Source organism: Cricetulus griseus, chromosome 5 (assembly GCF_003668045.3).
Source record: "Cricetulus griseus strain 17A/GY chromosome 5, alternate assembly CriGri-PICRH-1.0, whole genome shotgun sequence".
NCBI classification, from domain to species: Eukaryota; Metazoa; Chordata; class Mammalia; order Rodentia; family Cricetidae; genus Cricetulus; species Cricetulus griseus.
In genome coordinates this window covers 49,684,834-49,710,942 of record NC_048598.1, presented here as the reverse complement: position 1 = coordinate 49,710,942, position 26,109 = coordinate 49,684,834, and the positions used below count along the sequence as shown (strand labels likewise).

The 26,109-nt window shown below is 37.6% G+C and overlaps 1 protein-coding gene across 1 annotated transcript in view; it reads right to left on the bottom strand.

Annotated features, from left to right (window-relative positions):
* Window positions 1-255: 255 nt before the first annotated feature.
* LOC100765974 (complement factor H) overlaps window positions 256-26,109 on the bottom strand; it is a 77,511-nt gene continuing 51,657 nt past the window's right edge. Inside the window, exons 11-22 of the mRNA XM_027417434.2 lie at window positions 25,461-25,637; window positions 22,815-22,988; window positions 21,894-22,076; window positions 21,625-21,804; window positions 13,550-13,726; window positions 12,649-12,825; window positions 12,267-12,476; window positions 11,492-11,665; window positions 10,703-10,879; window positions 9,856-10,032; window positions 3,808-3,990; window positions 256-794 (exon numbers count right to left, since the gene is read on the bottom strand). Coding sequence (XP_027273235.1) covers window positions 574-794; window positions 3,808-3,990; window positions 9,856-10,032; window positions 10,703-10,879; window positions 11,492-11,665; window positions 12,267-12,476; window positions 12,649-12,825; window positions 13,550-13,726; window positions 21,625-21,804; window positions 21,894-22,076; window positions 22,815-22,988; window positions 25,461-25,637 — 2,210 coding nt within the window. The 3' untranslated portion in view covers window positions 256-573. The remainder of the gene's footprint in view (window positions 795-3,807; window positions 3,991-9,855; window positions 10,033-10,702; window positions 10,880-11,491; window positions 11,666-12,266; window positions 12,477-12,648; window positions 12,826-13,549; window positions 13,727-21,624; window positions 21,805-21,893; window positions 22,077-22,814; window positions 22,989-25,460; window positions 25,638-26,109) is intronic.

Here is a 26,109-nt window from a genome sequence, read left to right as displayed (position 1 = left end):
TCCTTTTGTATATATGTTTCTCTTATTGGTTGATAAATAAAACACTGATTGGTCAGGCAGGAAGATAGGTGGGGCTAAGATAGGAGGAGAATTCTGGGAAATATAGGCAGACAGGAGACACCATGTGAGACTGGGAAGAGAGGAAGTGTCAGGCGTTCTTAGGTAAGCCAAGACCATGTGGAAACACATAAATAGAAATGGGATAATAGTTAAGACAGAGCTAGGCAAAAAGAAGTCCTAGACATCAGCCAACAATTTCATAATTAATATACGTCTTTGTGTGTTTATTTGGGGCTCAAGGGCAGCAGGACTCTGCCAGGCCAGAAAAATCCCCATCAACAGACACAGACAATGAAGTAATTACATCTATTTGCTTGCCATTGCTCATTGTTCTAGGACAGCACACATTCTGGTTTAGAAGGACTGCATACACTGCTTTGCATTTGTGTCAGTGGTCTCTCAGTCTCCAAATTAATCACATGTTTATACTAATGAAAAGAAATGAGTTAAACAATCCTTCAAATGAACATTGAAACAGTATTAGTAATAAGCATACACATTTCTAAATTATATTTATCCAAAACTCCAATAACGTTTTCTTGAACAACTGGGATAATCGATATGACCATCAATGCACCTTGTACGAAAAGGTGGGGATGAATCTGTTGCTTCATATCCATATTTACATGCAAATTCCACAAATTCCCCTGATTGTGAATATAGCTTTTGGTCTCTTATCCATCTGTAAGTTATGTTATGTCTTTTAATAATTTCCTCTGATATGACACATGCATCTGAAAGAAAAATTCATGAAATTTATTAAGACATAAATCTACAGAATTCCTCAAAGCTTTTAAAAACATGTATTAAACTAGCACATAGAATTAGTTCATACTGGATAGCAAATGATGTCAAACAATATTTTTAATGTGATAATTAGATTTCAACATCAAGGTTCCTAATGTCATTAAATAAGACACTTATATTTCAGGGCATTCATGGTTGTTTGCATTGGTTTAGATACTGTACAAAGGTAAAAATTTGAACCTTGACATACATACGATATTCAGACCTAATGAGCATACCAAAAAGTGAGTATACTGTGGCATGAGTATACTGAAAAATACTGCACTTAAAAAGCCAAATCTTAACTACCTTCATAATGTTCATTATTCACTTACAAAGATGTAACTATGAATAGTGATTTTTGTGTTATGAATTTGATTCTTATCGTTTTAAAAATAAATCTATCAAATCACCACACTGGATAAGCAACTAACCTGTCTGGAAAGCAGCTTCTGCAACCAGCACCTTGAACCCTGGCCTTACTTACACAGAAAACCAAGAGGACATAATATCCAAGTTCATACTGTCTCCAACCAATTCATTTAGTGCTGCCATCCTGTTCCACAACACATCTGACTATACAGTACTTTAAAGGCTGGGACTAAGTGTTACAGAGAGGGTGCCAAATTCCCATAACCAAATCTCTTTGCTGAGCTTTCCAAGAAGAGTAACCCTTGTGATTAGGAGATGTGCCAACCACAGTTTCTGAGAAAAACAGCATCATCTTCTATGAGTCACTGTAGGAGTCTTGACACAACAATCACTCTGCACCCTGTACTGTCTACCGTCTACCTGAGCTGAAAAGTGTCCTAGTTTAAGCCTAATTCACAGAAACAGTGGATCAGGTTGTGCCCAGAGGTGTTAATTACAATCAAGCAACCCAGAAGTGCTACATGGAAATAACTCCTTCATTGTAGCTCAAGATACATCTCCAGTAGAGAAGTTCTTGCTAAGAAAGTCTCCATAGATATGGTATATACAAATTCCCAGAATGTGTGCATAAAAATCAAGTAGTATGACAAAATGGAAGGCATCAAGATTCTTCAAAGGTGCACCTCTCCTCCACTAGAACAGAAAATACAAAAATACAGTACAAACGTCAAATATAGGTACAAAAATTGTCTTAATTTTATTTTAGAGCTAGGCAGTGATGGCTCATGCCTTTAATCTTAGCTTTCAGGAGGTAAAACCAGACAGAACTAGAGAGTAAGCACCAGGACAGCCAGGACTACTACACAGAGAAACTCTCTCTCAAAACAAAACAAAACAAATAACCTCAGATATTTTGGAACACTGGGGGAGGAATCCTGATATCCAAACTCAATTTATAATGAAGAGCTACAGAGAGAAATACCAACTAATACTGGCATAAATATACACAGGTATCACAGGTATATAAAAGGACAGGAATAGATGACAAACTATGACTACCATTTTGGAGACAAGAGACAAAAAAAAAAAAAACTTGTCCAGCAAAAGAGCCTATCCACAAGTGTTGCTTGAAAAACAGGATTGCTAACCATAGAAGATTGAAATTAGAGTTTTATCTTTGACTTGTATGCATACATTTATTGCAATTGCTATGTCACAGTAGCTAAGAAGGGAAAACTGTGTGCCCACCAGTTGATGAATTTATAAAGACAATGTGAAATGCTTATATGTGAAATATTTTTCAGGCATTACAGATATATTTTATTATTTTAGTTACAAAAGGGCATTGGAGAACATTAAGTGAAATGAATCAAACAAAGGAAGACAAGTCCTTGGTCTCACATAGTAGAAAGAAAAACTAAAATTACTCTTGAATGTATGACAGTGATTAATACAATTTAGATGATTATCTCCAAAAAAGGGAATCTTATATCTTATATGAGGGCCATGGATTTAATAACTACAAGGTGTATACTGAAGTGGTGATTTGAATAAGAATGGCCTCTGTACTAGCTGGTTTGTATGTCAACTTGACACTTGACACAAGCTGGAGTCATCAGAGAAAAAGGAGCCTCAGTTGAGGAAATGAGATCCAGCTGTAATTAGTGATCAATGGGGGAGGGACAAGCCCATGGTAGGTGGTGCTGGGTTTTATAGAAAGGCAGTCTTGGGTTTTATAAGAAAGGCATGAAAAGCAAGCCAGTAGGCAGTACCCCTCCATGGCCTCTGCATTAGCTCCAGCCTCCAGGATCCTGTCCTGTTTGAGTTCCTGCACTGACTTCCTTTGATCATGAGCAGCAATATGAAAGTGAAAGCCAAATAAACCCTTTTCTCTCCAGCTTGTTTTTAGTAATGGTGTTTCATCACAGCAATAGAGACCCTAATTAAGAAGCCTCCATAGACTTATTAATTGCTTATTTATCAGGGAGTGGTGCTGCTTGAAATGGACTGGGACTATGGACTTGTTGGAGTACCTATAGCCCTGTTAGAAGTGTGTCTCTGGGGATAGGATTTAAATTTCAAAAGCCCAAGCCAGGCCCAATGTTTACAGCATCCTACTGCCTTCAGAGCCAGATATGGAACTCCCAGCTATGTCCCACCATGTTTGCCTGTGTGCCACCATTCCCCTCCCCCCCACACAGATGATGATGATGATGCACTATACCGCTGAAACTTTAAGCATTTCCCAATTAAATGCTTTCTATCATAAGACTGTCCCAGGTCATGGTGTCTTTTCAAACCAACAGAACACTGACTGAGATAACAGGTATGGTAATATCTTTCTGGCACCAAGTTGTATGGACATCAACGCATGTTAGTAAAAACTCAATAATGAAAAAGATCATTAATAATTTTGTCAAATATTTTATATGAAAAAAGAATCAAAAATCTTGCTTTCTCATCAGATGCTGATATTTGGCTTTGGTAAGCAAAGGAGAGCTTTTAGTCTGTGAATGTTCTATTATTAACAGAAAAATATCTGTATCATGAAACTAAATCTCCTATGGTCTATGAGAATGAGGTACTTACGTAAACATTTTGGTGGCTCAGACCACTCTCCATTTCTACATGTTATTTTCTTGTTGCCCTGCAGTTGGTACAAGGACTGGCACTGATATTCAACTGATGATAATGGTGCGTATACTGACAGAGGGAAGGAGGTGATGTCTCCATTGTCAATAGGAGGAGGAGGCCCACATTTCCCTGTTGAATCTAAGAACACAATGTTTGATGTTTGAGAGATCAAATCAAACTAGAGGCTTAAAGAGAAACAGTGAAAAAACAGTTCTAAACAAGTCTTTGCTGATTTCTAGCTACAGATACGACTTACTTGAAGAAATTTCGAACATATAAACTGAGAGTTACAAGTTCTTCCATCCTTCTCACCTAGAGCAGTTCCTGAACTGGAGAAAGCATATCTTCTCTGAAGCCTTCTAGTGCTGTTAAAAGTCTCAATAGCTTCTAACATACAGATGCCAATGTAGAGGAACAGTGTTTCTTTGTTCTCAAGACACTGGAGTATTTATTCCTCTATATATTCCTGATCCAGTATTTATTGATCTACATATTCCTGGTCTTTATTATTATTTTTAGAAACTTATTTATAGACAAGAATTTGAAGCTTTTAAAGTTACAGAACACAAATGAGGGTTTCTTGATCCATTATAGGGGTGACATAGTTATAGGCATCTATATGTTATACTTTTGCTAGGTACAATGGGAATTCTTGGACATAATATTTTTAGTAAACAATATAGGAAAGGGAAATACATTGGGAATTCTAGTTAAGAGATTCAGGACTTGACTAACTTCACAATGCTGTGCGATATTTGTTTCCCTTCTGGACTGCTGATTTTGCTGGCATGGTCACAGGAGAAGACTGAAATCAAGAACTGGTATTTTGTTCTGTTGAGTAAGATCTCAACAGGAGTATCATGAAACTGAACTCCAACATTGTTTAGAAGAAAAAAAGTGTTCAAGATAAAAAAAAAATTAGTGTGGAGAAAAAAGGAAAAAGCTGGCCATAGGTGTGAATGTGCATATATTAGACCTGGCTAAACTCAAACAGTACACATGCCATGAAATTCATGAAGATACATGTATTGAAACTGCTTAAAGTAAACATCTTGACAAACATCTTAATAAAATAATCAACCACATTGGTCAAGATCCAAAAGAAAGTGACTTTCCATCTACTTCCATGAAGGCCATAGGAAGTGAAAGGAAATAAATGTCACCCTTGAATGCTATGTCCTGTGGTGCTAGCCTTTCCAATAAAGACAATAATGAGACATTGCAGATAAAAGAAGGTAAAGAGGATTTATCTCCAACACAGAGTTCCCCAGAAAGACAAGTATCAGAATTCATTACAGAAATAAAAATAACAATTAAAACTTAGGAGAAGAGTAACTGGTAAAATATTAAATCATCTTCCTGCTCATAAAATTATGTTTAAGTTTTTGATGAAACCTAGCATTTGAGAATGGTGCTCCAGATATGTAACAGGAAACACTAAAGGAATCTTCAAGTGAAACATGGGAACCATAAATAGATTTTCAAGGTAAGTAGTTTCTACTTTTTCTTTGGAATAGAAAATATCTGCATCAGTAAAGGATGGCAAGCACAGAAATACCTAGGGTGACTTCAGTAACAGATGGCTAGGAAATGATTATTAATAACATACTCTAATTGTATACTCAAAATGAAGAAAAGATGCATGTCAAAATTTAACTCTTGAGAACTATTCCTCCAAAGCAAGCTGGGTGGGTGGTGGGGGCAGACAAGAAATAAGACTGATAAATACAGAATGCAAACACAAATTAACAAAAGAACAGATGCGTCAAACCTACTAGTAATTGTTTCACATGCAAATGATCAGAATACAGAGATTTGAGTGGTGGACTAGGCAGTTGAAGTTTCTTTATAGACATGATGTAAATTTATGCATCAACAATATATAGTTCATATTCACTAGTAAGTGACTAATTGTCATAGTTCAGGAAACTTCTGTCCTTATAAAACTATGCCTCAACATGTATTCATAGCAAACTTCCATATTTTGAATTCAACATATAAGAAATGAGGAAATCCTATTGACCCTCACCGCTTCTCACATGTGGCAGGAAGGAGAGCTGGCCCTGCCCCTTACCACCTGTAGATTTGTCCCTGTACATTCGACTGGGCAGCAGAATAGAGCTGACTTTGTTGGTGGGGGCATGTGTGAGCAAGACACATGAGAGTAGGAGAGCTGCCCCCATCTGCCATGTGGTGGCATGGGTGAGGAAAATATGCCCTCTCTTCCCTCAACGAGTGTCACCTGCATCGGGAGAAAGAACTGGCCTTATGTGCATGAGAGTGAGAGCTGGACCTGCTCTTCTCTGTTTGCAGCACTTGGGAGAGTGGGCTCTGCACCTTGCCTGGGCAGCACCATAGAGCTGATTCTGGTGGTGTGGATGCCATTGAGCCTGCCAGGGAGTGTACAGGCTGTGCCCCTTGCTGCCTGCTGCATTAGGTGAGCTAGCAAGGGCAGTGCTGGAGAGTTCTCTCTGGTGGTGTGGATGAGGGAGGAGAGCTGGTAGGCAGACTAACACAGCTACCATCCAGGCCCAGAACCAGGCCTGAGTTGGGTACCCCAACCCCCACTCCATCTATGAATTGCTGAAGCACATGAAGGGGCCAGTCCTGTGGAGCCAAAGCTGCAGGATCTCCAAGGCACAGGGCAACAACAGGATATCTAAGAAGAATTCCAGTGAGGGCCCAGTATTGATACTGTAGCAGAAGCCAAAGGCCTCAAACCAGACCAATGACTCACTTCAATGAATATTTGCAAGTAAGGACATATGAACTTAGTTTCCACGATGAGATTTCTTTCTTCCTTCCTTCCTTTCTTTCTTTCAAATTTTATTTTATTTTATTTGTGGAGAAGGTTGCAAGGGCAGGGGTATGTATGAAGGGACTGGGAGATGAGTGGGATCAGGATGTATGATGTATTATTGATCTACAAAGAATCAATAAAAGTTAAAAAGAAAAAGAAAGAAATAGGAACCACTCTGTATTTCTAGGCCTGGCAGGCTCTGGAGGACAAAAGCACAGCTCTGCCTTAGGTCTCTGGACCTGGGATGGGAAGAAATCACCCAGGAGCATGCCTGCTGCCTCTGGTGCTGGGCACTCAGGCATCATTATGGTGAGTGAATAAAGAGTGGAGAAATGGAGGTGGGGACAGAATGATTCATTTTCTGGGGAGAGAGGGAGATGTGAAGAGGCAAGGGTGGTGAGAAACATGTTGAAATAGATGCCCTGTTACACACAGGGACATGATGATGTCTGGGCCTGGGCTGCAGCCAAGGGCTGTGACTTGATCTTTGATCCTGATACACTTTGGGAGTCCGGGGTGAGGTCCATGGCTCCTGTTACCACCAAAAGCAGTGAGCCCAGGGTTGCAAAGTTGGCCCAGCCCTCACTGGATGCAGCACTAGGGAGAACCAGTCCTGCCCATCACCAACAGCAGCACCTGACAGATCAGGTCCTGTGCATCCCCAGGGCAGCACGGTAGAACTGTTCCTGCTGGCAGGGGTGTGGGTCAGCTGGCCCTGAAGATTAGAGACTCGGAGAGCTAGCCCAATGGTATGTCACACAGTGGCATGGGCAAGGGAGAGATACTCCCTTTGCCCCTTGCCTCTTGGCCCTTGACCCTTGACCCTCACCACCTACTTCAAGTGAGAAAAGTTGGTCTTGAGATCACAAGAGTGGGAGAGCTGATCCAGCCCCTCACCAGTGCAGTACACAGGAAGACCGACCGGAACAGCACCTCATCTGGGCAGCATACTAGAGCTGACCCTGTTGCTGGGGGCACAGGTGAGCTAGGCATGTGGGAGTGAGAGAGGGAAGACTGCCCTGTACCCTCTCTCATATGCCAAGGAGTGGCAAGGGTAAGGAAAATATGCCCCCCATCCCTTGCCACTTGTGACTGTTGAGAGAGCCAGATCAGGGACATGATAAAAGAAGAGCTGGCCCTGCTCCTCACCAATTGCAACAATAAAGATAGTGGGATCTGCACCTGTCTTAGGCAAAACAGAGTGGTATGAGTGCATGTGAGCCAGACCCTAACAGGTGAAAACAGGAAAACTGGCCCTGCTCCTTGCTGTCTGCTACACTGAGTGAGCTAGCCAGGACAAAGATGGAGAGCTCGCCCTGGTGGTAATGATGAGGGAAAGCTGGCAGGTTGACCAACCCAGCTACCACACAGGCCCAGAACTAGAACTACAAAGTAGCCCACCCCAACATCCACCTCACCTATGAGCTTCTGGAGTGTGTGAAGGGGCTGAACCTATAGATCCAAATTACAGAATCTTCATGACACAGGCAAAAAACAGGATATCCAAGAGGAGTTCTAGTGAGGGCCCAGCATCAACAGTGTGCAGAGTCAGAGACTTTGAACCAGACCAATGACTCACTGTAACAATGAGTATGGACCAAAGGGTGTACTATGCGACTCACTGGATCACATATAAAGTCAATGCTGAAATTTTCTGGTTGGTGGTGTTATTTTTTTGTTTTTGTTTTTGGATTTTTTGGTTGTGTGTGTGTGTGTGTGTGTGTGTGTGTGTGTGTGTGTGTGTGTGTGTTTGTGTGTGTGTTTTGAGACAGGGTTTCTCTTTGGCTTTGGAGGCTGTCCTGGAACTAGGTCTTATAGACCAGGCTGGTCTCAAACTCACAGAGATCCACCTGCCTCTGACTCCTGAGTGCTGGGATTAAAGTTGTGTGCCACCCCCTGCCTGGCCTATTTGTTTTATAGGTTTTTGTTTTGTTTTCATTTTTAAATTTTGTTTTGGAAATGAGAATGTCAGGGCAGAGGGCAGAGGGTAGAAGCAATCGGACAGGGAGATGAGTGGGATTAGTATGTATGATGTGAAATCCACAAAGAATCAATAATATATTTAAAAAATAAATGGAGAAATCTAATGGTGAAGAAATTGTATTTTACTATATGGAGATATTCTACTATGTTTTTATTTGCCTTTCAAAGTAAATATTTTAAAAATCCCTCCTCAAACTTCTTATACATGTATTTATATATTTAATATTCAGTAAGTAAATGAGGGCCTTAAGATTTAGTGATGAATTTTTCCTTAGTGGCAATTGTTCCTAGATCTTATAGAAACATTGCTGAAAACCTCCCACCATAATTCTTCATTAAATTCACCAAAAAATTAAACTTTATCAATATCATTCTATTTTCATTTTCCGATCAATTTGGTTGTGAGCCTATCATTTAATGGTTGGCCAATCTAGAGGGCATTTGCCCCATGCTACCTGAATTGCTAGGAATCAAAGCCTGGCTAGTTCCTTGTCCAGTCATTATCAGAGAAGTTTCCTTCTGGAGCAGATGGGAGTAGGTACAGAGACCCACAGCCAGATAATATGAGAAGTCTTCACTGGAGGCCTCTAATGGATGCCTCCCTTGGAGATTAGGGAACCCCACAGAAGGGGGAAAGGAAAGATTGTAGGAATGAGAGGGGATGAAGAACACCAGGAGAACATGGCCCACTGAATCAACTAACCTCACATGGACTCACAGACGGAAGCAGGAAACGGGGCTTGTACGGGATTGCAGCATGTGCTCGGCATATATGTTATGGCTTTTAGCTTGCTGTTTTTTCTAAGATTCCAACAGTGGAGATGGGTGTGTCTATAACTATTTTGCCTGATTTTGTGATTCTTTTCCACCTATTGAGTTACTCTGTGCAGCCCCATATGAGGGATTTTGATTTGTCTTATTGTATCTTGTTTTGTATTGCTTGGTTGTTGTCTCTTGAAGGCTGACTCCTTTCTGAAGGGAAATGCTGAGAAAGTGGATGTACAGAAGAGTGGATTGGTTGAGGGAGGGAGCTGGGAGGAGTGGAGAGAGGAAATTTCCATGGGGACATATTGTATGAAAGAAGAGTCTGTTTTCAATTTTAAAAGTAAAAAGAAAAAATAGAAGAATGCTTCTCTTAAGAATGAGTTCAATTAATCTTCACTAATGTATAGTAACCAAATTACACTATCAAATAAGCATTGGGAAATCTGATGGCCTACCTTTGCATTTTGGTGGTTCTGTCCAAATCCCATTTTGACACATCACTTCTACTTCACCAAATAGTTCAAAAGGTTTATTACATTCGTACCGTACCCTTTCATTGGATGGATATCTAGCCATGGGTCTTGTTAGTATAGTAGCATTTTCCACATGTGGTGGTTCCCCACATGAAGTATCTAAGGAGTAAAAGAAAATATCAGTACCTATCTGTTCTTCTTGAGTATACAATCAACACATAAGATTCCAAATGAATTCCTCAGCGGATGAATAGATAAACAATATGTGATAAATTTGCTCTCTCTCTCTCTCTCTCTCTCTCTCTCTCTCTCTCTCTCTCTCTCTCTCTCACACACACACACACACACACAAATTCACAGATAAATGGAAGGAACTAGAAAAGAATAAATGAAATACTTAATATTATAATGAATTAGAGAAGATGAGATATAAACAAGAACTCAGTTGAAAGGTGATTATTTAACAATGCATTTAAAAATGTTTAAAGCCTAAAGAAATGGTTGTCAAACTGAGTTTGCACATATAAGGTTATTGTAGACAACTTGTTGTCATATCTAGATGTTTTCCTATATAAGATCTCTAGGATGAGAACCTCAGTGTTAAATTACTTTCATAAACCCACCCCAAAGATACTGATGATGTTAGCCATGGAGCCACACTCGAAGACCATCAATCTATATGCTTAGCAATTGGGTTTTTAATGTTATACTTTTATTTTGAACTTAAACAAATTTCATCATGTTTTTAAAAGCAAACCTTTGCCCACTTTTACATTTTGCTAGTCCTCTAAAACTATAATAAGTATATGTTGAAAGTTTATCAAACTACCTTTGCATACTACCTCTCCAATCCATGTGCGATTGACACATGTCACAATGTTGGACCCATTCATTTGATAAGAAGGTGCACATTTGAATGTCACTTGTTCACCTGACCTATATGAATCTTTTTCCTCTTCTATGAGTATAGCATTTTCAAACCTGGGTAAACTGTCACAATCAGTTCCTGAAATAAAAAGAATATATAGGGTTTTGTTTTCAGAAAAGTGTAGGATATAAAATATATAAAGCAATAATTAGGTTCATAGAGACAATAAATACTGCAGGTTTCTCATTTGTTTTAGTTACATTAAATTATTCCAAATTTATGAAAATAAATAAGATAGTAATGATAGTGGCTACAGATACCAACCTATTGATGGTTAAAATTCTTGACACATTTTCATATTGCTTCAATTTTTCTCTCAGATCAAAGTATGATACATTTCTACTTTTTAGGTTCATCAAATATAAATTAATTATAATTATGATTTCAAATTTTAGAGAATATGTAGTTGTAGTGGCATTGCTGCTAAAACCATCACTGTAGTGATGAATCTCTTGAACAGAACCAGTGTTTTCTAGAAGTCTATGGATGCTGATAGCTCAAACTACATGAAGTGAAAATGAATAACTGGGCTCAAAGTTATCAAACTATGTTTTACCAGTACTGTGTTTGTCTGTCAGTATCCAGTAAAACCTTGTGATATGCTAAAAGTACAACTTACTTTTTTATTTGTGCCACATGTAGCTTGAATTAAAAAAATCTATTACACAGAGAGTGAAAATAAAATTATACTTATGCAAGCTGGTGGCTGGGACCAAGTTCCTCCTACACATTTCATAAATGCTTGTCCAGAAACTCCAAATCCTTCAGCACAGCTGTATGTCACCTCTTCTCCATATTGGTAACTGTCTAGTCCATGAGACACAATCCCATGAGGGATTGAAGGTGGAGGTCCACAAGGAAGTCCTTAAAATAACACAATGAGAGGAACAGAGTGAAATGATTCCACATTGCACTAATTCAGAAACTTGTTTGTATGTGTCAGTTCTATGTATAGTGGTATTGGAAGGAATGTTAACAAGGAAGATGTGCCATCACAGAAGAGGTGGACAGTGCTTCCTAAGAAGAATTTCTTTTGTCTCGAATATCTTAAGCTGATTCAACCCTGAATAAAACTTGACACTGAAATGTCTGACAAATCATGAGTGACAAAGAAATTTTAAAAAAAAGGAAATAAGAATCTCAGAAACAGCATTTCCGGGTGTGTGCACTTAGAAGTTTAACACTTGGTGACAAATGAACAACTGAAACACTACTACTCCCATGAGCAGGTAAAGTCAGTAGACTATGCATCATATTAAAAAACAGAAATGTAAGAGTAAAAGTAGATTTTAAGACAATCAATCCAACTAATAATAGCAGGATAGATCAATTTATGCAAATATAAACTTGTGGTAAATGATTATATGTGCCAGTCTAAACCATTCTTTCTCCTGGCTTTGATGAGAGTAGATTATTGGTAAAGACTTGTTCTAAAACCAGAATTGAATTTTCATGCTTCTCTCACCAACACAACGAGGTGGAGAGCTCCACTTTCCCATGTGGCAGGTTACACCATGATCCTCAGCCATCATAAAACCATCATCACAAACATAGTTGAGTGTAATGCCGTGTTCATGACGTCTGGAAAAATCTGTTTCTCTCCTTTCTTCTGATGATCGTGGTAATATAATTCGTCCATGGTCTATTTCAGGAGGCTCAGAACATGGAATTTTTGCTATATGAAGAACACAAATGAAACAGTGATGCATAAATAAAAAGTTTATACTGGATAACAGAAACAAACTGTTTGGTTTATATCTTAAGCCCTAGCTTTTAAATATGCCGTCACTTGAGTTCTCTAGAGTACTTAAAACAATAATGTTGTAAAATAAGTCATAGCTACTGACCAATGCATCGTGGCAATGACTGCCACCTTCCATTTTTGCACACCATTTCTTCTGTGTTCTGTATTAGGTAATTGTCTTGACAAAGAACAGATACTTTTTCTCCATCCCAGTATTTCACTGTGGTTTGCATCTCTTGGGCATTTGGAATCTGCGGTGGAGGAGGGCAGGATCCTTTGTCTGCTCCCAAAATACATCAGAAACCAGAATTCTTGACTAAATACAGTATCTAAATTATTGAAGTAATGATTATCATTAAATGACAAATTACTTATGACTGTATAATAGTTATGTAGATTTTATAGTTTTCACCTTATATAGCAGTTTAGTAATTATTCTTGTCCTTTGAATTGTTCTCATTTGTTTTTTAAAGCAGTTTTGCAGTGTTTCTATCAAACTTATTTTAATTTATTCTAGTCTTTATGATGTTTTAAATGAATTATAATCTGAAATATATTAAATTAAGGTTACATAGAGTAGGAAAATTAAACTTTTCCAGGGATGGGTGAGCCAACAAATAGGTTATCCAATCTCAAGTTCTTAGTGCTAATCATATATCTATAGGAAAAACAATAAATGGACACATCAGGATGAATTTATATATACAAGATATATATATATATGTATGTATATATATGCATGTAAATGTATGCATAGTGTGTGTGTGTGTGTGTGTGTGTGTGTGTGTGTGTGTGTGTAAGAAGAGGTCATGAATTGGACAGAAAGTACAGGGGACTCAGAGTTGTTCAAGTGGAAGAGGGAGAGTTGGAAATGATAAAAATGCAGAATTCACATAAGAAATTCTCAACAAAATTTACTGTGGTTTAAGAGCTCAAGGCTACTACTATCACAGGTAAGTAAATACTAGAATAACCACTAGAGGACAGTGCAAACAAGAGCTTACTTGTACAGGTTGGCTCAGGATCCCATCTTCCATTGATGCAGATTGAGTGTTTATACTCCTGCTTTCCTCTACATTTGTAACTCACACTGACATTATGATTAAATTCATTCCTATTGGGTTGAATTGCTTCCTTATCCTTTGCCTTTGGTGCTTTACACTTCTCCAATTGATCTGTTGCTATGTGAAAATAATTCCAGGAAAAATAAAATCAATTTCAAGAAATGAGCTACCTGCTAAGTTAAAATAGCTATACAATCAATGTACAAATGAAACTATTATTTATACCTATAAATTCTGCCAAATAAAATGATAAGGTCACCATACAGACTGGTCTATGATGTGAGAACTATGATGTCCAGTCTTTTACGTCTCAGAGACAGTATGTATCATAAAGGGATATGCGTACTTGAAACCTACAAGAGCAAAGTAAATCACTGTCTCAGATACTCTACATAGGAAATGACATGACCAGCTTTGGTCCCATGCTTGAAAGCTGTGAAATGTTCACATTTGTTGCTCTCCCCTTATCTTAATTTTAGTCCATAATGTCAAAAATACTAAAAGTAAAATATGAGCAGATAGATTATTAAAAATTTGCTAGATTGAATTTTCTTTTTTGATAGATGTGTTGTTACAAAAAGAATATCAAAGTTATACTGTGTTTTAAACAGTTGTTTAATTGCTAGTATTGGTATAAGATATTAGATAGTTGTAGTCACTGTCACTCTCCTTCATATTCCATTTGTAAGACTCCATAAGAAATTATTTCCTATGCTATAGATCATCCAATAATACAACAATATTATGTCATAATAATAAAACTGGTTGTGTTATGACTTAAGTAAGGGCTATGTATACACCTTTCAATGTGTTATGTGTTGTAATTTCTAACGGACAATGAGAGTCCTTTTTGAATCTGAGAAAATTTCAGTATGGGTCCTGGATACATTTGCTAATAATTTGAAATGAAGAGTCAAATGTATATGGTTAGAGTAAATAAAAGCAAGTGATTAGCCAAAGTACTATAACTTTCTTCGAAAACAATATTTAAAATATTGACTAGAGTAATTAAAAATCTCAAGACACCTGAGAAGGACCAATAGTCATGGGGGCATGGGAACTATGTGATTGATTTGTTTCATAAGAATCTCTTATTTGTGATGAGAAAGCTATAGGTATGGAGAATAATAAGAATATATAGTGGAGGGATAAATATGTTTGTACTGTAAGCTTAACATTGCAGCACAAGGTTATGATAACTGAGGAAAGTCATATGAAGGTCACTATAGGCAGATCAATCAACAGAATAAAATCTCAGAAAATTGAACAAATAATAAAACATAATTTTGTAACAGAATGGAAAATTGTTTTCATTCCTGATATGTCTGAATTTTCTCCCATATGAAATTGTTTGTTAAACAGCTTCAAAAATACTTCTGTGACTGAATTGGTCCCTGAAGACTCTGGGATCCTGTCTCTGCTGAGATCGCTGGGCCATTCCGGCCCCCACTGAGTGCGGAGAGTCCAGAGGTGAGCTGATTTGGCTCCTAACTTGAGCTCAACTTCCACCTGCCCGCCCTGGCAAATCCTGCCCAGGGATCTGCAGACTGACTGAATCAGTCCCTGAGGCCCCTGGGATCCTGACTCTGCTGAGTTCGCTGGGCTATTCCAGCCCCCACAGAGTGCAGAGAGTGCAGAGGAGAGCTGCTTCAGCCCTTGTCTTGGGCCCAACTTCCATCTGCCCACCCTGCAAACCCTGCCCAGGGATCTTCAACAGGACGACTCGAACCCTGAGGACCAACCAATCCAGAGTCAGCTGACATCTCTGTACCAGTGCTGCTCTCACCCACCTGGAGAGCAAGTGCCTCAGACCTGCACCCAACTTGAAACCAATCAGAGTATCAAAGTCAATTGCACACACCTGAAGAGAACACTGGACCCATACACACCAGGAAAGGAAGTGACACCAACTGTACCCACTGGAACAAGAGATGGGAAGAGGACAATATAAGAACACATCCAACAACAGGAAAACCAATATGACACCACCAGAGTCTAGGGACTCTACACCAGCAAGACAAGAACATCGCAACACAGATGAAGCAGAAGAGAAACAACTTCATGGAGATGATAGAGAACCTAAAAAAGGAAATCAAAAAATCCTTCAGAGAAATGCAAGAAAAGACAAACCAAAAGATGCAAGAAATCAAGGAAAGCCAAAACAGCCAAGAAAATACAATTAAACACCTGAAGGAAACAGTTCAGGACCTGAAAACTGAATTAGAGAAAATAAAGAAAACACAAACTGAGGGAATGGTGGAAGTGGAAAAGCTGAGTAAACAATCAGGAACCACAGATGCAAGCATAACCAATAGAATACAAGAGATGGAAGACAGAATCTCAGACGCTGAAGACAAAGTAGAGGAAATAAACTCGTCAAGCAAAGAAAATCTGAAGTCTAACAAATCCATAACACAAAATATTCAGGAAATTTGGGACACCGTGAAAAGACCAAACCTAAGGATAATAGGTATAGAAGAAGGAGAAGAAACCCAACTCAAAGGTGCAGAAAACGGATTCAATAAAATCATAGAAGAAAACTTTCTCAACCTAAAGAAAGACATGCCAATATAAGTACAAGAAGCCTACAGAACGCCAAATAGAGTGGATCACAAAAGAAAGTACCCACGTCACATAATAATTAAAACACCAAACATACAGAATAAAGACAAAATATTAAGAGCAGCAAGGGAAAAAGGCCAAGCAACATATAAAGGCAAACCTATCAGAATTACACCAGACTTCTCCATGGAAACTCTGAAAGCTAGAAGGACCTGGATAAATATTCTACCAACTCTGAGAGAATGTGCATGCCAGCACAGACTACTATACCCAGCAAAGCTTTCAATCACTATAAATGGAGAAAACAAAATATTCCATGACAAAACCAGATTTAAATAATATGTAACCACTAATCCAGCCCTACAGAAAGTACTGGAAGGAAAACTCCAACCTAAGGAAATCAACTACACTCGCATAAACATAGGCAATAGAGAATCCCACTCTACAAAAACACAAAATAAAAGGCAGGGTAAATCCACATACAATACCAATACCAACAAGAAACCAAAAACAAACATGAATAAACACTGAATGGAACTTAATTTCCCTCAATATTAATGATCTTAACTCTCCTATAAAAAGACACAGGCTAACAGATTGGATACGAAGACAGAATCCATCCTGCTGCTGCATACAAGAAACACACCTCCAATTCAAAGACAGACATTACCTCAGAGTAATGGGTTGGGATAAGATACTCCAATCAAATGGACCCAAGAAATGAGCCGGGTTAGCGATCCTTGTATCTAACAAGATAGACTTCAAATTAAAATCAATCAAAAGAGAAGAAGATGGTCATTTCATATTCATCACAGGAAAAATCCATCAGGAAGAAGACTCAATTCTAAACATCTATGCCCCCAATACAAAGGCACCAACATTCATAAAAGAAACATTATTAAAACTCAAATCACAAATAAGGCCTCACACAGTTATAGTGGGAGACTTCAACACCCCACTCTCATGCCTGGACAGGGCCACAAGACAGAAACTTAACAAAGAGACAAAGGAACTAAGAGAAGTTATGAACCAATTGGGATTAACAGACATTTATAGAACTTTCTATCCAAACACAAAAGAATATACCTTCTTTTCAGCATCACATGGAACCTTCTTAAAAATCGACCACATTCTCGACAACATAGCAAACCTCAACAGAGAAAAAAAAAATTGGAATAATCCCCTGTGTCTTATCAGACTACCATGCTTTAAAGATAGAAATCAAAAACAAATCAAAGTGCAAAAAACCTACCAACTCATGGAAATTGAACAACATGCATTTGCAACATTCCTGGGTCAAGGAAGAAATAAAGAAAGAAATTAAAGACTTCCTAGAATTCAATGAAAATGTTGACACAACATACCCAAACTTATGGGACACTTTGAAAGCAGTACTAAGAGGAAACATCATAGCTCTAAGTGCTCACATGAAGAAACTAGAGAATAGCCACACTAGAGATCTGACATCACAGCTGAAAGCTATAGAAAAAATGGAAACAAATTCACCACGGAGGAGCAGACGCCAGGAAATAATCTAAATGAGGGCAGAAATCAATAAAGTTGAAAGAAAGAAAACAATTCAAAGAATCAATATAACAAAGATTCGGTTCTTTGAGAAAATCAACAAAATAGACAAACTGTTATCCAAATTAACCAAAAGGCAGAGAGAGATCATGCAAATTAACAAAATCAGAAATGAAAAGGGGGACATAACAACGGACACTGAAGAAATCCAGAGAATCTTCAGGTCGTACTTTGAAAACCTGTACTCCACAAAATTGGAAAATTTAAAGGAAATGCACAATTTTCTGGACAGTTATCACTTACCAAAATTGAATCAAGAACAGATAAGCAACTTAAATAGACCTATAACCTCTAAGGAAATAGGAGCAGTCATCAAAAGTCTCCCAAACAAAAAAACCCCGGGGCCAGATGGATTCACTGCAGAATTCTACCAGAATTTAAAGAAATGCTAATACCAATACTCCTCAAATTGTTCCACAAAATAGAAGCAGAAGGGACATTGCCAAACTCTTTTTACGAGGCTACAGTAACCTTGATACCCAAGGCACACAAAGACACAAGTAAAAAAGAAAACTACAGACCAATATCCCTCATGAACATTGATGTAAAAATTCTCAATAAAATCCTAGCAAATGGAATACAAGATCATATCAGAGAAATCATCCACCATGATCAAGTAGGCCTCATCCCAGGGATGCAAGGATGGTTCAACATACGAAAATCCATCAATGTAATCCACCATATAGACAGACTGAGGAGAAAAAAAAACACATGATCATCTCACTAGATGCCGGAAAAGCCTTTGACAAAATCCAACACCCCTTCATAATAAAGGTCTTGGAGAAATCAGGGATAACAAGAACATACCTCAAAATAATAAAAGCAATATACACAAGCCAACAGCCAACATCAAATTAAATGGAGAGAAATTCGATCCAATTCCTATAAAATCTGGGACAAGACAAGGCTGTCCACTCTCTCCATACCTCTTCAATATGGTCCTTGAAGTTCTAGCTAGAGCAATAAGACAAGAGGGGATCAAGGGAATACAAATTGGAAAGGAAGAAGTCAAACTCTCACTATTTGCAGATGATATGATAGTCTACATTCGTGACCCCAAAAACTCTACCAGGGAACTCCTACAGCTGATAAACACCTTCAGCAAAGTGGCAGGATACAAGATTAACTCAAAAAAACAGTAGCCCTACTATATACCGATGATACATTGGTGGAGAAAGAAATCAGAGAAACATCACCCTTTACAATTGCCACAAACAACATAAAATACCTTGGGGTAACACTAACCAAAAATGTGAAAATTTTTGTACCGTAAGAATTTTGAGTCTCTAAAGAAATAAGTTAAAGAAGATACCAGAAAATGGAAAGATCTCCCATGCTCTTGGATAGGTAGGATCAACATAGTAAAAATGGCAATCTTGCCAAAATCAATCTATAGATTCAATGCAATCCCCATCAAAATCCCAACACAATTCTTCAGAGACCTTGAAAGAACAATTCTCAACTTTATGTGGAGAAACAAAAGACCCAGGATAGCCAAAACATCCCTATACAATAAAGGAACTTCTGGAGGCATCACCATCCCGGACTTCAAGCTCTATTAGAGAGCTATAGTTTCTGAAAACAGCTTGGTATTGGCACAAAAATAGACTGGTAGACCAATGGAATAGAGTTGAAAACCCAGATATTACCCCACACACCTATGAACACCTGATTTTTGACAAACAATCCAAATTTATATGATGGAAAAAAGAGAACATCTTCAACAAATGGTGCTGGCATTACTGGTTGCAGACATGTAGAAGACCGCAGTTAGACCCAAGTCTATCACCTGCACAAAACTTAAGTCAAAAATGGATCAAAATCTCAACATAAATCCAGCTACACTGAACCTATTAGAAGACAAAGTGAGAAATACCCTTAAATTAATTGGTACAGGAGACCACTTCCTGAACATTACACCAGTAGCACAGACACTGAGGTCAACAATTGATAAATGGGACCTCCTGAAACTGAGAAGCTTTTGTAAGGCAAAGGAGACAGTCATCAAGACAAAACGGCAGCCCACAGACTGGGAAAAGATATTCACCAACCTCACATCTGACAGAGGGCTGATCTCCAAAATATACAAAGAACTCAAGAAGCTAGTTTACAAAACACCAAACAACCCAATTAAAAAGTGGGGTAATGAACTAAACAGACAATTCTCAATAGAGGAATCTAAAATGGCTGAAAGACACATAAGAAAGTGTTCAACATCCTTAGCCATCAGGGAAATGCAAATCAAAACAACTCTGAGATACCATCTTACTCCTGTCAGAATGGCAAAAATCAAAAACACCAATGACAGTTCATGTTGGAGAGGATGTGGAGAAAGGGGAACACTCCTCCACTGCTGGTGGGAGTGGCAACTTGTACAGCCACTTTGGAAACCAGTATGGCGACTCCTCAAGAAAATGGGAATGAGTCTACCACAACATCCAATAATTCCACTTTTAGGCATATACCCAAAATCATGCAGCATATAGAATAGACAGAAGCATAATAAGGAAAGTGTGTTATAGAAAAGTAGAAAATAGCTATTTTCCACACTTGATTTCTTCACTCTCCATGAAATGGAAGGAGAGTACCATATAATAACAGCAATTGTATTTTGCAGCATTGTCATATATTCTTGGGTATTCTTATTCACAATTTAGTCACATGAAAATTTGTAACTAACAACTAGATTTAACTTAGGGTAAACAACCATTTACAGATTATGTTAATAATTGCCATTCATCTATAGACACACATTAAATTATAAACAATAAAAGAATGGATTTCTATTATTTTACACTAGATTTTTCCAAGATTTCTAACTATAAAAACATATATATGTGCAAATATTATTGCAATAAAAAATTACACTTTCATGTAGCAAAGTATTGCCAGTGTACAATCCACACTGCCAGAGGAGCTAGGAAAAAGGGAGGACCCCAAGAGAAGATTGCATAGTTCTGAAGGGGGACAAGAACCCCTAAGCAAAGTAAGAGCATAGGGAGGGTGAGGAAGGAGTTAGGAAGGGAAAAAGAGGAGTGGGGAGGAGAACAAGAGGACTGAGACAGGGGAGGAATAGAGGAGGCAAGAAAGGAGATGCCTTAATAGAGAGAGACAGTACAGTTTTGGAGAGAGGTCTGGCACAGGAAAATGTTAGGGGATCCACAGGGATGACCCCAACTAAGAATCCAGGCAGTGGTGGAGAGGATGCCATTGATGCTCTTCCCCTATAATGAGACTTATTTTTCTACTTTGGTTACCATTCCTAGAGCCTTCTTACAGTAGCTGTTCTAAGCAGAGACAGGCACCCACAGCTAAGCACTGAACCATACTCTTGGAATCCAATTGTGGAAAGGGAGGAAGGATGAGCAAAGGAGCCAAGAGGGTGTTGCAGAAACCCGTAGAAACAGTTGACCTGACCTACTGGGAGCATGGAGACCCTAGTCATAAAGCTGGGGAAACAGCATTGGACCAAAACAGGCCCTATGAATGTGTTGCCAGCTAGGAAGCCAAGGCAGTCAATGGGACCTCTAACAGTGGAGCCACTCTTTAACCCTAGAGCACAAATGGACTTTGGGAGCACATTCCCTATGGAGGGATACTATAGCAGCCTAGATACAAGGAGGGTCTAGGCCCTCCCCCAATGATATGAAGGACTTTGAAGGTCCCCTGTGGAGGACCTCACTATCCCTGGGGAGGAGTTGGGGTATGTGTTAGGGGGGGGGGTTGGTGGGGAACATTGGAGGATGGGAGGGTGAGGAGATGGGGGGATGGGTATGTAAATATGAGTAGTAATTAAAGAATTTAAATTTAAAAAACACTAAAAATTTACTACACTTTATGAAGTATCAATTGGAGGCACATAACCTTACCAACACACTGAGGAAGCTGGCTCCACCTTCCACTAATGCATGAAATTGACCCATGTCCAATCATTGTGAAATTTTCTATGCAGGTGAGCTCCACTGAATCTCCATGGTGGTAAGGAGGGAGAGAAAACTGGGCAGATCCATGCTCAAGTTCAGGAATATCTCCACATGTTCTTTTCTCCTCTGTAGATAGATGTTTCATAAAAATATGTTCAGGATCAAGGTATCCCATGAGATACAAAACAGTGTTTAAGTATTAATGCTTTAATTACCAACACATATTGGCAAGCTTGTCCAGTTTCCATCTACGCACTGAATTTTATTGGGTCCCTTCAGTAAAAATCTAGGCTTGCAATCATATTCCACCACATCACCATGGCCATATTCTTCTTTCTTTGTTCCTTTAACTTCCCCATTGAGGAGTTCAGGAGGTTGGTCACAAGATCCCACTTGACCTATTGTAGAATATTATGTAAATATAAATGAAAATGTTCATCTTGCAGCCTAAAAATCTAGTTAATAAAAAACCTTTTAAGAATTTATTCACTATATCACTTTTTATAACATTTTATTAAATAAATATTATTTACACTAGACTCACATTTCACAGTTGTAACATGCCTATTGAAATAGCATCAAAAGTATATTGAAGGTGTTACAATGCTTGGTAATCCTGATACCTTGAAAATACATGAAAACCAGTCAGCAATTGTAGGTGTGTCAATTATAATGGTTTTTAAACTCTCAGTATTTTTAACATTCAGTTATCAATCTGTAAAGTGTATTAGCACTGTACAAAGCATCTGATTAATGTGTTTTAATTTTTAATAAATGCTATTGAACTCATCAAAATCTTTTTTCATACTGTTTGAACATACTCTATGCAATGGGATGGAAGGTTTGTCCTAAAGAAATGTCATCATTAATGGTAATCCAGAAAAAATGAAAGAAGTCTTTGTCATTGCAGCTGTTGTCTGCAAGTGGAAACACAGTGGTACACATTTTAAGAAGCAAGTTAGCCTGGGATTCACCTTGTAAATAAGTGACTGTGTATTAGCCACACACCACACAGCTTGATTGTGGCTGTCTGTGTATATGCTTAAGATGATAGGCATAATGGAAGACAAGGAGATATTAGGAGAAGGAAAATAAACTTCTGATTCTTATTCATCAAATGTAAAACTGATACCGACCTTTACATGTTGGGAAACGTGGGGACCATCCAAAGTGGTAGCATTGCACTGAATCTGGTCCAACTCTGTATCCTGGTCGGCAAGAAAATTTCAAAAAATCTCCAACTTTGTATTTTTCTTTCTTGGGGTTGACAGTTAAGTTCTTTTCTAGTAAGGGAATGCTGCATTCTCTTTCTTGAAAAGTAAAATATTAGAGTATACATTTAATCATTGACAAGGAATTTTATCGTTGTCATGTACAGTCACAGTGAAGTTTCAGTAACCATCTTCCTTAGGAAAATTATGCCTACTACCTTGATAAACTCCCTAAATTCATATGGAAGTCAGAGAAACATATGTTGATGTCATATATTAGTTATATAATTGAATAATGAAATTCAATTAATTTTAATAGTTCTGAATTGCAGCAGAAAATTATTAATGTTAAATTCTCAACTACCCTATTCCTTCAATACAAAAATTTTCTTTCATCTTTGAAATTAATGGTATACAGTGCATGCATGACATTTTCAAAAAATTATTTCAATTTCATATGGTTGAGAAAGTGAAATGGTAAAATAATTTCTAATGTATTTAAAGTTAGGAAAATAAAATTATTATTTTTTAAATTACAAAACAACCTAAGAATCATGTACAAAAATGTAACTTTAGTTGAGCATTTGAATATTCACAATACACTAAACTTTTGTTATATTTCCAATTTCTATTATTAACTGTTAATCATTCTGACTCAAATTAAGAATGTATAGTATTCTCCATTACAATTAATTTTTAAAAAACTGCCAACACTGTTAACTCTTATAAAAAATAAACATTTTTCCTTGTTTGAAATCTATCTTTTTTACTAATTTATAAAATTAAAGATTGCAACTTAAAGAGTAGGGTTATACAAAAAAAAAATCCTACTTTCAAGAGTCAAGTGTTAGCACAAAGCTAGCAACAGAAATGAAAGTCATGTCTTTAAAGCAAATAACGAAAGCCTCATGTTGAAGATAGTTACAAAACACATGAGAATGGTACATATTATAACATCTGGAAACACTTACCAAAAAATTCCTATGTTTCAATATTGGGGTTTTTGTTTGTTTGTTTGTTTGTTTTGATTAACTAAAAAAATCAGCCTTAACAAGAGCTATTAAAAGATGGGGGTAACTCAGATATTTACTGTAATGGTGAATTGAAAGGACAAAGCAGAGGATGTAACAAGCTGCCCAGCCCTCTCTCAGAGATCAGTGCTCTGCTGCCTGGAAATTGCTGGGACCTGCTCAAAAATGGAAAACTACCCTGAACCAGTTCCTGACTAGCCCTGGCCAATTAGAACACAATAACATGATTGCCATTTGCTTAAGCCAACCATATTGAAAATAACCTAACTCTCCTAGGAACTCCCCTTCTGCAGTGCTTAAAACGAGCCCACATGTCCCTCTCAAGGTCTTTTTAACATCATGTTTCAGTATGTGGCAACACCCCAGCATGCTAGAATATTAAAAACACACTTTGTGATTGCATGGATGGATGGTAGTCTTTTGTGGGACTTGTCCAGGACTCTAACATAACAAATTTTAATAAGAATAGGGTTTTTATTTAGTTACTGGTACTAGGGATGTGACATCAGGTCTTCAAGAGTCTATGCGAATTTTAAAGTGTGACAATTCATCCAAGATTAAGATTAGGGGAGGAAGGGAGGGAGAAGGAACTGGGATTGTCATCTAATTAAATCTTGTTTCTAATTCAAATAAAAAATGATTAAAAAAAAAGAAAAAGAACCCTACAGTTGAGAGAAAAATGCAAAAAAAAAAAAAAAAAGAACTACTAACCTCAGTTTATGATACAAGACTCAGGTTTAGCCAACTAACTGTTTATTATTTAGGTCCTGAATTTCAATTTCATTCTCTATTGGGAAATGCTGAGCATTTAGTACTACATGGCCCCTGTCTTTGCATTTAAAGACTACTGACCAAGGAGCTTGGCTGACAGCTGAGCTTTTCCATGGTCTCTGACTTCCAGCTGGGAAGCCGGGTCACTGTCACTACAACATTCCCAATCAGACAGAAAAGGTGTGATTTCTCAATTATTATTAGAATGGCTCTGCTTATTATTGTTTACTCAAGAAATGTAATCTGACCCTCGAAATGTAAATCATATATTGTCTAGAATTCTCTGTTGGATAGAAGATTTTTCAAGATGAAGCAAAAGAAAGAAAGAATGAAAGAAAGGAAGAAAGAAAGAAAGAAAAAAGAAAGAACCATCAGAACATCTTTTTCTTTTCTTAATACACCTCAGATAGAAAAGTTCAGTTCACACTGACATCATGGCTTTTTTTTGCATGCCTTGGGTGTGTTCTTGGAGCAGGATCTATAATGACTGCAATATCTGTGGCACCTAATGTGGGGATCATACCCATGACCCTGGGATTAAGAGTCTCATGCTCTTAATTAAGATGAATTTATGGCTCCTGGCAATGCAGGATAAATTAATGTGATTAAATAATAAAATCAAATATGATCATCTTTAGCCTTCAAAATGGTCCTTTCTCCCACTTTACATTCAATCACAAGGAAGATTTTAGGAAATTCAACTTTTTAAAGTAAAACATAAATCTTTACTTTTGTTTTTTAAAAAAATTCCAGAGACAGTAGTACTCACCATAACATGTAGGAATTTCTGACCAGCCATCAAAACTACATGTAGTGGAGCCTTTGGAATGTTTATATTTGTTTTCATATCCAGCATGGCATTTATACTCTAGTTTGTCATTGAGTTTAAACCATGTGCTGTTATTTTCAGTTCCAGCATTCTCAAATACAGGCCTATCACAATACTCTAATACAAAATAAAATGGAAAAGTTCATTTCCAATGTGTCAATGGACAATCTGAGCAAGTCCCGTGAAAACAAAAGTGATCACAGGTTAATATATGATAACAATTAAATACTGTATAAAAATACCCTAAGAAGACGAATAATAAATCATTTTCCTAAAACAGTTATTAAATGAAAAATAAACTACCATTAGCATTTACTACCTCAGTTAAAGTTTATAAATCTTTATTTTAAAAATAGTTTATTGGCTTATTTTTTTCTTGTATTTATCACATACTGCAAATAAATAGATGAGCCCAGATGTATTTTGTTTTAGGGAAGTGTAATGGCACTTTTTTGAATTAAAGTCTCCTATTTAGCAGTTTATATCCAACATACAAATTTAAAAAGTAGATTAGTTAAATTTAAAACAGATGCATTTATTGCATCATATCCAATTTTTTTACTACACAAGAAGAAAATCCAAAAAGGCT